Genomic DNA, 9991 nt, shown 5'->3' with positions numbered 1-9991 from the left:
ATTGGCTACGTAGTTTATATGCACGGTTGGTTAGAAGCGCTGTAAGCCATTTCAGCTAAAATCGGGATCAGCTAAAACCGGCCCATGACTTCTCTCCTTCTTCTCTCTGGTAAAACTTACGTGTACGCAACTAGTTAGAGAATCGAGCCCAAGAATAGGCGCATTGATTTAAAAATTCAAAATTATTATCAGACGCGAACAAATGCATATACATCACAGACTATAGTTAGTTAAATTGTTGTAATCAATTTAATCAGTATATTTATTTAAACAGAGTTTATATAACGAGGCAACTGAGAACCGTAACAAGATCTGTGATATATTTCAGCATGTTATACATCTTGCAGCATATATTTAAGTGGCCCATTATTTCAGACATTCATTATATCTCATTAGATTTTGTTACATGTCAAAAAGAAAAAAGGATAATAGCTGCTTCTTGTATATATTAAAGCACATTTTCACTAGTAATTTTTAACAGGTAACTTGTACAACATCAAAAGCAATTTTCAGCATTCTATATAGAAATCTCTGTATAGAGAACATATGTGCAATCATCATAGCGTACGATAGCGTAATGCAAGATGTACATCTTGTGGAAACTTTTACACATGGTTCTTCAACTAGCAACAATTACAATTATATACAATTAAAATAATATATAACTATAATTATATACGAGTCGAGAGAATGATAGTCACAGACAATCACCAATCGCAGATTGGCATCGCGAGTCTCTACGAAAGTTACTTGTAAATTTATACAAAAATATCGATGTTCCACAGAGACTCGAGTAGGTTTTACAGTAGCGCTAAGCATAACGATTCATGTGGATGGCGTGTTTCTCGGCGTGATATGTCTTAGATATCTGACTAAGTATAGGTGAGACTACAGGATCGTTGATCCACACATTCGTCGATGCCGGACTTTCTATCATGGACAAATATGCTGAAAGAGAGAAAACACGAGATTTAAATACATACAGAATATTGCGAAAATGTGCACATAAAATATATACATAATTTTCTCAAAGCATTATCTTACCAAGTAACATCTTGGGATTTGTGAGGCTGAGCTGAACGTGAGGATTACTCATAATCGCTTTGTAAATTGACCCGTCAATCTCTAATCCTTCGTCCAAATCTTGCAGACTGCGTCTTCTTTCACCCAGCAACCATTCGCACTGCAAAAAAATGTTAAAATATAAAATATTATCAATAAATACGTATCAACCATTGCAACTTACGGTATTAGCTTGATTGTTTCCGGTAATTTTCAACGCCCCGATAATATCTTTCTCCTTAAAACCCATTTCCATAAGCGAACGCAGTACACGTTTATTAGGTTTAAATTCCATTCTCTTGTACTGTCGGAAACTTTCTAGCAGCAATTCTATGATATTCACTAAGTTCTTTTCTGTCCCACCTTCATTTTCTACAGTTAAATATATTTTCGTGTGTAATAATTCGTTGTGTATTTCACTGTCTTTATTTTCGAGTTTATTATCTTCTAGTAATGCCTAATTACATATGATTCCGCTTTACTGAAGATTACCTGCTTCGAAAAGTTCAAGACACGCATCCTGTAATGACTTTTTTTTAGTGTTCATCGAGGTACTAGGCCCTGCACCACTAGCATCCACCGTTGTATCTATAGAGGAGAAATCCGGATCTTCATCTTCTTCCTCGTCCGAATCGTCCTGATGTTCTATAAGCCATTCCAAAGCTTCCGACATATTAGATCTGGAACAAATACGACTGAATTAGAAATTTGCTGTTCACACATGTTGACATTATTCCACAAACATTGTGACAATATAAAATGTTTCATTGTAGAAAGTTACTTTCGGAGACGCAACGCTTTGAGAATTTTCTTGTGTGAATAGCCCATTTCTATAAGAGTTTTTACGACTTTTGGATCATTGGTGGGCTTACACCTGGCTTCGAGTTTTTCTTTAATGATATCGTATAATTTTTCAGCATCTGGACTGTACATCAGGATTTTCGCGGATGCTTGCACTAGAGTTATCAGGATCTTACGAATTTCATTCTGAAACTATAAATAACTACAACGATAAAATACATGCAACACAAGTAAACATATATTTTAGGCATATCAGAGATACTTACATCTGCAGGGCATTCTATAGATGGCATACGTTTAGGTGCATTTCGACCAGGTACATTACAGGTAGCTTGTGTTATTGCTTCTATATTTGGACCCTTGAGAGCTTCGTCCGGAAGCTTTTCTTGCGCGATAGTTGGTCGAATTTCCACTAGTAATAATTCATCTGTAATAATTAATAATTTGCTTACTATATGTAAGTCAGAAATAAATCAGAAATATATTTATATTGTGGATATGCAAATATATAGCCCAATTAAAACAATTACCAGACTGACTGATATCCTCATCGTCTACATAATGCTCATCTACAAGCTGTTTGAACTTGGATGAATGAACTAAGCGGTAGCGTGAGATAGGCTTAGTGGTATCTTCACCGTAGAAATGTATCATTGCTATTTTCTTAATGTTTTCTACAGTAAAGTCTGGTTTTACTGTGACACCTAGTATATTGCCTTCTATGCTATAGGGAAGATTTTATATGATTTAATAAACATAAAATTATATCTTGATATAATGTCTAGATATAGCTTCCAGAATGGCCATGAAAGCCTCAAATCTAGTATATCTTGATATCTTCAATATCAACTGATACAACTCATACCTAATAACATTGACAGAAAAGCTTTCAGGTGAGGTAGGTAATGGCATTAGCATGGTGTTGTTGCTTGCAGGATTGCCTGTGCCAATAGAAGAAAGGGCCAAGGACCGCCTGTCGGCTGTCCTTGAACTCTTTCTGTTATGCCAGGCCTCTGCTATTTGATCACGCATCCATGGGATCATTAAATTTACCTTAAACATATTAAAAATATATTAATTTCTAAAACTATATCTCAATCTATTTTTTTTTAACAAAGTATAGTGTACAATACATATATTTCACTCAATCATAACACATAGTTTATGTATAAAAAATTGAACATTTTACTTTACTAAAAAGGAGAGAATGAAAGATTTATGCTTTAAATATATGAATTATATCCTTTTACCTTACCTTTTTCAAAAACTTTCTACATAAATAATTCTGATATTAATTTATTGTTAAAAATGGAAAATTTCGGAGGTATGACAATAGGAGTCACACTGGAAAATTCGAAACATTTTTCCGATAAATTGTAGAATATTAAAGAATCGACGGATCATCTATCATCTCCTAACACGGCGCATCGGAACGGATTATTTAGGATAAAGGAACTGCTTCCCCTTATTTCACAAAGATTGTGACAGCCATGACAGCTGATCGCTATACTCCGCGCCACTCTCTTCCAAACGACGAGAAAATGCAACTTTATATATTTATTAGGAATGATAAAATTAGTCACCAGCTGTCACTAGTTACATGTTTCACGTTTCAAAATATGTGCACGTTTATTATAATTATATTTTCTACGTTCCCCTATGTTTTCTCCCTCTTCTTCTGTGCTTGCACGTTTTATTTTAATTAATAGCAAAAACATACTGAACTGAATTTAAAGTGCGATTAAAGCTCCTTGTCAAAGCAGGTAAGAAGTCTATTGCTCTCAATTGCATCATTCAAAGCAAAATACGAGATATAAATACGTATACATACATCTTAAAATGTTAGAACCAAAGGAAAAAAACAGAAACATATGTTGCACCTTCTTTCAACATTGATAAGAAAAGATAGGAAGAAAGAGAAGTAAATTATATGGAAATGTGAGCACCTTCAGCTAAAAACAAAGCATTCAACAAACAATTGATACTCGATGAATTTTATTGTTATATGCTTCTGTATCCATCGGATTACCACCGATCGTTAACTGCTCCTTGGACGCTTTAACTCAACAAACGTGGCCATTGTGTATTGCACTTTCGAAGGAGGAAAGGAGAGAAATAGCACAAAGAGAGCGCGAGTGAAAAATGGAAGCGCGCGTGGTCGCCATAGCAACGGAACGCGCAGAATCAGGCGGAAACGGACTGATGTTTCGCGTTCCGCCATTCCGAGCAGCAGCTGCGAATGTCAGCTGTTCAATATGAAACGATAGCAGAGCAGTCACTTGTAGGAGTCGCGGCGACGTCAGGCACTTCCGTCGCAGACGGCCAGTTAGCTAGTCAACGTATCGTCCGTATTATCGTGCGCGCGACAGTGTTTGCAAACGGAACAGATAAACGGAGAAGCAGATAGACACAGACAAAGGAGTGCAAGGGACAGATATAGACAGTGCGAGGGTGGGGAGGTGGAAAGAAGAGGGCGAGAGAGAGAGAGAGAGAGTGAGAGAGAGAGAAAGAGTGAAGAACGTCGCGGGTGTAAGTAGCCGAAGGAGGAGAGCGTTCGTATACGCGCGCCACTCGTACGATTTATGCAAGATCTCGCGCGCAACCTGGATGTATTAACGCAAGGACTAAAATACGGCATATCAGGACTAATGAACCTCGCAAATCAGACGTCGGACAGTCCGCAGAGCGGTCCCTACTTCGTTAACTTCAATCAGGACTGCACGTAAGTTTATCATATCGACTGTCCAGTCGTCATCGGCATTGTTTCTTCGACGACGACGACAACAATGGCCACGGTGGCGATGATGACGACGACGACGTCGACGATGATAACAACGACGATCACGACGACGACGACGTTGTTCCCGCCCCGCATGCGATTCTCATTCTTGCTCGCCTTGCTCCTTTGTTTGCCTAACCTCGTCTCGTCTCGTCCGTCGTTTTTTACCCTTCCGTCTCGAGCGTTCGATTGAAATTTCCTAAACATGTGTCGAAACTACCGCTCTATCATCTCTTGCTTTCGTCGCTTGCTCGGCCAGGGAATAGCGCGCATGACGTGCCAAGTCGCACTTTGTGATCTCCATGTTCCTTGTCGCGCAATGTTTTCGTCGCTGCTCCTATGCCTGCGTCATTCACGCGCGTTCCCCCTTTCACCAATTAATTGCGTGTTAACGCAACGTCAACCTCGCCGTAGCTCTCCGCTCGCTCGCTCGCTCTTTCTCTCTTACGCGTGCGTGCGTACGGACGAGCGGGTGGACAGACGAACGAAAGAAAAACATCACGCTTCTCGCATACACACCGAGCTATTGCAAGAACCAGTCGCCTGGCCTTCCTACTCGCGTTCCTTCATCCAAGGACTCACCTCGTTCCTGTACCTTCTTGTCACGATTGTATATCGCGCGCGCGTTATTTTTTTTAATTCTCTCACTTATGATAGTGTACATAAAGATATCGAAAATGGCTTGACTTTGTGCATCCGAAGCAATTGTATCACCAGATGTTTCAGAAGAAGAAGGAAATCGACATTACTGTCGATTTCCTTAATTTACATTTTTCTAACGAGGCGTTAAATTAACTTTCAGATCCTTGGCAGTGGGATCAAAATCAGGATACAAACTTTTTTCTATTAGCTCCGCGGGTCACCTTGAGAAGATATATGAAAATGGTAATGTGTGTGATACCTTCTTTTTTATTCTTGTACTAATACATAATTCTGGAAAATTACAAGTAACTTGTGCATTAGTAGATAGTAACAGTAGAGATCAAGATTAAATTGCTTATCTCATTGAGTAGTAAAGCAGAAGTGCACACTACATATATGTTTTAAAATTTTCAAAAAAAAAAAAAAATATCACATCAATCTGTAAATCCCTTTTCTTTCTGTTGTCATGCAGGTACTGAGGATATTTGCATTGTTGAGCGATTATTCAGCAGCAGTTTGGTGGCAGTTGTTAGTCTTTCATCCCCTCGTACACTTACAGTGTGCCACTTTAGGAAAGGCACAGAAATATGCAACTACAGTTATTCAAATACTATTTTGGCTGTGAAACTCAACAGAGCGGTATGTTGATTGATATCTGTACATGAATAAGCTGATCAAAAGTTGTAAATTATATAACTTTTAGAAATTCTTATATTTCTACATACAATATAGGACAGATAAGCTTCAATATTGCTTGTTCAGCCTTTTTTTGTTAGCAATTAAGAATGTAACAAAAATAATATTGCCTGTTTCAGAGATTAGTGGTATGTCTGGAAGAATCGTTATACATTCACAATATACGGGATATGAGAGTGCTGCATACAATTCGTGACACTCCACCTAACCTTTCAGGCCTTTGTACACTTTCGATATGTAGTGACAATTGTTATTTAGCTTATCCTGGTTCGAGTACCATCGGGGAAGTCCAGATATTCGACGCGATCCATCTCGTACGTACTTCTATCAAATGCAAATCAATTAATTAAGATTCTGATGTATCGAAAGTCGACATTCGATAATGCTTTTCTTACATATTTAGCAAGCCAAGACAATGATACCGGCACATGATAGTCCATTAGCAGCGCTTGCTTTCAGCTCTACCGGCACGAAAGTTGCGACGGCCTCTGAAAAAGGCACTGTGATTAGAGTGTTTGACGTAAGATAAATAATTGTAGATATATAATGTAGATATATAATTATGGTAACTACATGTCTTTTAATTATACAATACAATTGCTAAAGATCATTTTGTTCTTCCCACCAGGTTCATGAGGGTACAAAATTATTCGAATTTCGACGCGGAGTCAAGAGATGCGTCACGATAAGCAGTCTCTCTTTTAGTAGCGACTCTATGTGGCTTTGTTGTTCTAGCAATACGGAAACCGTGCATATATTCAAACTGGAGGAACCAAAGGAAACGTATGTATTATAGTCATAAGATTGTTACTTTGATATATATTTCTCATAACGTTGAGATATGACGTGTACTACGCTAGGCCAGGACAGACGACGGACGAAGCACAAAGCTGGATGGGCTATTTGACGAAGGCTGTGACAGCGTCGGCTAACTACTTGCCGTCGCAAGTGACTGATGTTTTTACTCAAGGACGTGCTTTCGCGAGCGTCCACCTACCGTTTCAAGGGTTGAAAAATGTCTGTGCCATCACTGTGTGAGTATCGAAAGATTGTTTATTATTAATCTGCGCGATTATTATAGACGTACAAGACGTTTAATATTTTATTTGCACGCATCCTTCATACAACGTTTTCACTTTTAGAACACACAAAATACCCAAACTGTTGGTAGCTAGTGCTGACGGTTACTTGTATGTCTACAACTTGGACTTGACGGAAACTGGAGGTTGCACACTTCTAAAACAACATAGGTTCGTAATATCTGTTATACTTCCGATGAGATCGGTCTCTGCAATTGCAGAAAACGTTCAGATAATGTTTATCAGGATTCACTCATATTTTTTGGCCCATTTTATGCGTTTTTATCTGGATTTATGTAATCAGTCCTAATCAATCCTAATCAAATGCACTAATCATCATCCGGTGAAGCTGAAAGAACTTTTTTCAGCACCTCCGAACCACATGTAATACTAACGTATTCGTTTCAGTCTTACGTAAAAATTAGTATAATACATTACCTCATTCTCCTGTTACATAATGGTTATTTTACGCTTCGCAAAGTTCCGCTACAATAGCTGATCGTCAACTTTCACGCTCGTGGATTAAACCGCGAGTTTATATCGAAGTAACGGCAAAATGAATAATCCTTTTTTTTTCGTTTTTACATTTTAATAAGAATCAATGTTGTGACTGAGAGATCGAGAAGCGATGTAACGTGCTGCTCATTGTTTTACAGATTAGATGATAAGCAAGACGAGACGGATTGTGGTGGTTCTGGTTCCGGAGCATCTGCACAAACAGTACAAAATACAGGTATGATGCGATACTTTTTTAGAGCATATTAAATAGTTGAAGCGAGTTGACGATAAAGATACATTATCGACAGTTAATTTAGCATACATATACTAATGCAAAACTTCTCTCTCTTTCTCTGTCTGTCTGTCTTTCTCTGTTGTATCCGGTACAGAATGCTTGAGTGTGTATAGAGTTTCTTTTGTCTATTTTATCTAAAATTGCGGTCTTGCGATATTCGTGATGAGTTTCACAATTACTCGAGCACTAACAGAATAGATTATCTTCTCTGTTTAAGGCGAATCACACACACACAGTTGGTATTGGCGTTTTTGGTGAAACGATGCAGTCGATGTCGAAATTTAGACAACGGATAAACGTGTCGATTATGTATACACGTAACATCAGAAAGATTACAAATTGTATAAAATGAAAAACTTAGACTCCTCAGTCGTTAATTGCTCCGTTTTTTTGTATTTTTGTTAACACCGGTTCGATAAAAGATTCATTGAGAATTCCTAGCGTCCTTCTTATAGAGAATTGGTAGTAATAAGAGCAAGATAACAATGAGATATCGCGACAAAAGTTGTCTCCATCGATTCCGCGATGGATAATATTTGTCGATGGTTTGCGTATCGCACTTGCGAGTGCACTCTCTCTTAAAATCGCTAGTCGTATATCATTATAAATAGACTGAGATCCTGCCTACCATAGTATCCCTTAAAGTTAAAACGCTTGTATCAATTGCTACATACCACGCGTGTGTGTGTGTATATGTTGTGCGTATGCGCGCGCGCGCGTCTCGGACGGCCTTACTTTTAGAATTTGCTTCGTGTCTTCTTTTTCTCGCTTCCAGCCCCCTTACAATTGATATAGCCAGGCAATTTCTTCTGGGGCTCAGGGGAGGGGGGCCCCGATAGAGTTGACCTTACTTGATGTAATTTTTTTCTTTTTAATATCCACCGAAGCCTGCATAAATAGCTACGCGGGTGCGTTGCGTGGCCGCTCGCCAGACTCCATGTCAGGTACTGGTATGTCCTCTATTCTGTCCCTCGATTTTTATTTTTTTTTTCTCGCTCTCATTCTGCATACACCAAAGAACACTCGAGTCTCCTCTTAGAGCTTTTCTCTTTTTCTGCCTCACTGTAAAGCGCTCGCATCCTTTGCAATGAACACGCAGCAGCATATTAAGAAAAGAATGAGAGCAACGCTGTATATAACAATATGCCTTTTCTCACGCGGTCTCGGTGCCCCGTTCATGCAACAACAATCGACTCACACTTATTGTTATACTCTCGTGTCACGGGCAGTAGTACAAATATCCATTACGCTTATTAACTGCAGACTGAACGAATTCTTAAAGACAATGTATATATTTATAAAATGTGTGTATGTACGAGTTCTTTCTGATCCCCCAAAGTATTTGATTCATGGTTGGAAATCAAGAAAACTAGATCATCTGTTTGAGTTGGCACCCTGATTTCCTTAAAAAAGTAGACTCCTTCCAATTCTACACGTATATTCCGGCGATCCTTTCGATGTCAAGAGCAATCCAACTCAGAGGATGAACTAATTTCTTTTCTTTCCTAAGTCCGATATATTTGGATTAGATCTCGTATGTGCGAGCAAAACACACCAATTGCACACGATATGATGCATGTAGGCACTAAAGACGGTTTATACTCTCAAGATAAACCACTATGCACGTTCGCAAATTGTTCACTGATCTGACCAGCCTATTTTTATAACAAATTGTTCAGCGTCATTCCATTTAGGTGTTAAGGGTTTCGCGCAAGATCTTAAGGAGTAGTCCGTTTCTAAGAGAACTACTTCGCGCGTAAACATCCCCGTTACATTAATAATAATTATATAATAAAACATTATGTAACGCAATTGTACATACAGCAATTACTAACCAAGAGATTATTAACTGAAATTGTTGATGCAAATTATGATATTACGATATTAGTACCATCATTCTGGCGGCAGGTAATAGCGATAGATATTTTTGATAACCATTTTACTCATTGACTTTTTTTTATAAAAAAGTACTTGTATGACGTACTTTCGTTATTAATAGTGTCGTTCCTATATGTTAAGCTTAATATTGAATGAGAATTTAGGCTTTTGGTAAGAACGTGTGAAAAGATCTCTCTCTCTCTCTCTCTCTCTTCTATATATATATATATATATATATATATATATATATATATATATATA

At 38.1% G+C, this 9991-nt stretch overlaps 2 protein-coding genes across 9 annotated transcripts in view; one reads left to right on the top strand and one right to left on the bottom strand.

The window, feature by feature from the left end:
* Nucleotides 1-230: 230 nt before the first annotated feature.
* On the bottom strand, nt 231-3952 carry LOC116850303 (ubiquitin-associated domain-containing protein 1). 2 transcript variants are annotated; one of them, XM_032828424.1, is made up of 9 exons: nt 3810-3952; nt 2729-2916; nt 2394-2587; nt 2130-2290; nt 1844-2055; nt 1555-1742; nt 1247-1434; nt 1045-1183; nt 231-948 (listed from the first exon to the last, which is right to left on the bottom strand). In XM_032828424.1, exons 2-9 carry the CDS (start codon nt 2905-2907, stop codon nt 812-814), a joined length of 1398 nt encoding a protein of 465 aa, XP_032684315.1. In that variant the 5' UTR covers nt 2908-2916; nt 3810-3952; the 3' UTR covers nt 231-811. The 2 variants fall into 2 exon arrangements, with proteins under 2 accessions (XP_032684315.1, XP_032684314.1); XM_032828423.1 differs by lacking the exon at nt 3810-3952 and adding an exon at nt 3119-3735.
* Nucleotides 3953-4155: 203 nt separating this feature from the next.
* Nucleotides 4156-9991, top strand: part of LOC116850302 (WD repeat domain phosphoinositide-interacting protein 2) — an 8830-nt gene continuing 2994 nt past the window's right edge. Inside the window, exons 1-10 of one of the 7 annotated variants that reach the window (XM_032828421.1) lie at nt 4156-4585; nt 5445-5527; nt 5757-5923; nt 6100-6294; nt 6384-6500; nt 6609-6763; nt 6841-7014; nt 7123-7230; nt 7716-7792; nt 8740-8796. In XM_032828421.1, the coding sequence (XP_032684312.1) occupies nt 4446-4585; nt 5445-5527; nt 5757-5923; nt 6100-6294; nt 6384-6500; nt 6609-6763; nt 6841-7014; nt 7123-7230; nt 7716-7792; nt 8740-8796 (1273 nt within the window). In that variant the 5' untranslated portion in view covers nt 4156-4445. Of the gene's footprint in view, nt 4586-4946; nt 5234-5444; nt 5528-5756; nt 5924-6099; nt 6295-6383; nt 6501-6608; nt 6764-6840; nt 7015-7122; nt 7231-7715; nt 7793-8069; nt 8209-8739; nt 8803-9991 lie in introns of those variants that run through there. The other 6 variants (XM_032828420.1, XM_032828417.1, XM_032828415.1 and 3 more) reach the window with 6 other exon arrangements.

Source organism: Odontomachus brunneus, unplaced genomic scaffold (genome assembly GCF_010583005.1).
Source record: "Odontomachus brunneus isolate Ranch 3 - 2012 unplaced genomic scaffold, Obru_v1 Obru_scaffold_142, whole genome shotgun sequence".
Lineage (NCBI taxonomy): Eukaryota > Metazoa > Arthropoda > Insecta > Hymenoptera > Formicidae > Odontomachus > Odontomachus brunneus.
This window is presented reverse-complemented; position numbering and strand designations above follow the sequence as displayed.

Coding starts and splice junctions, on each gene's coding strand:
- LOC116850303 (XM_032828424.1), bottom strand. CDS start 2,907: ATGATCCCATGGATGCGTGATCAAATAGCAGAGGCCTGGCATAACAGA. Junction 1,743..1,843: donor AAAGCGTTGCGTCTCCGAAA/GTAACTTTCTAC, acceptor TATTTGTTCCAG/ATCTAATATGTCGGAAGCTT. Junction 1,184..1,246: donor GAAACAATCAAGCTAATACC/GTAAGTTGCAAT, acceptor ATTTTTTTGCAG/TGCGAATGGTTGCTGGGTGA.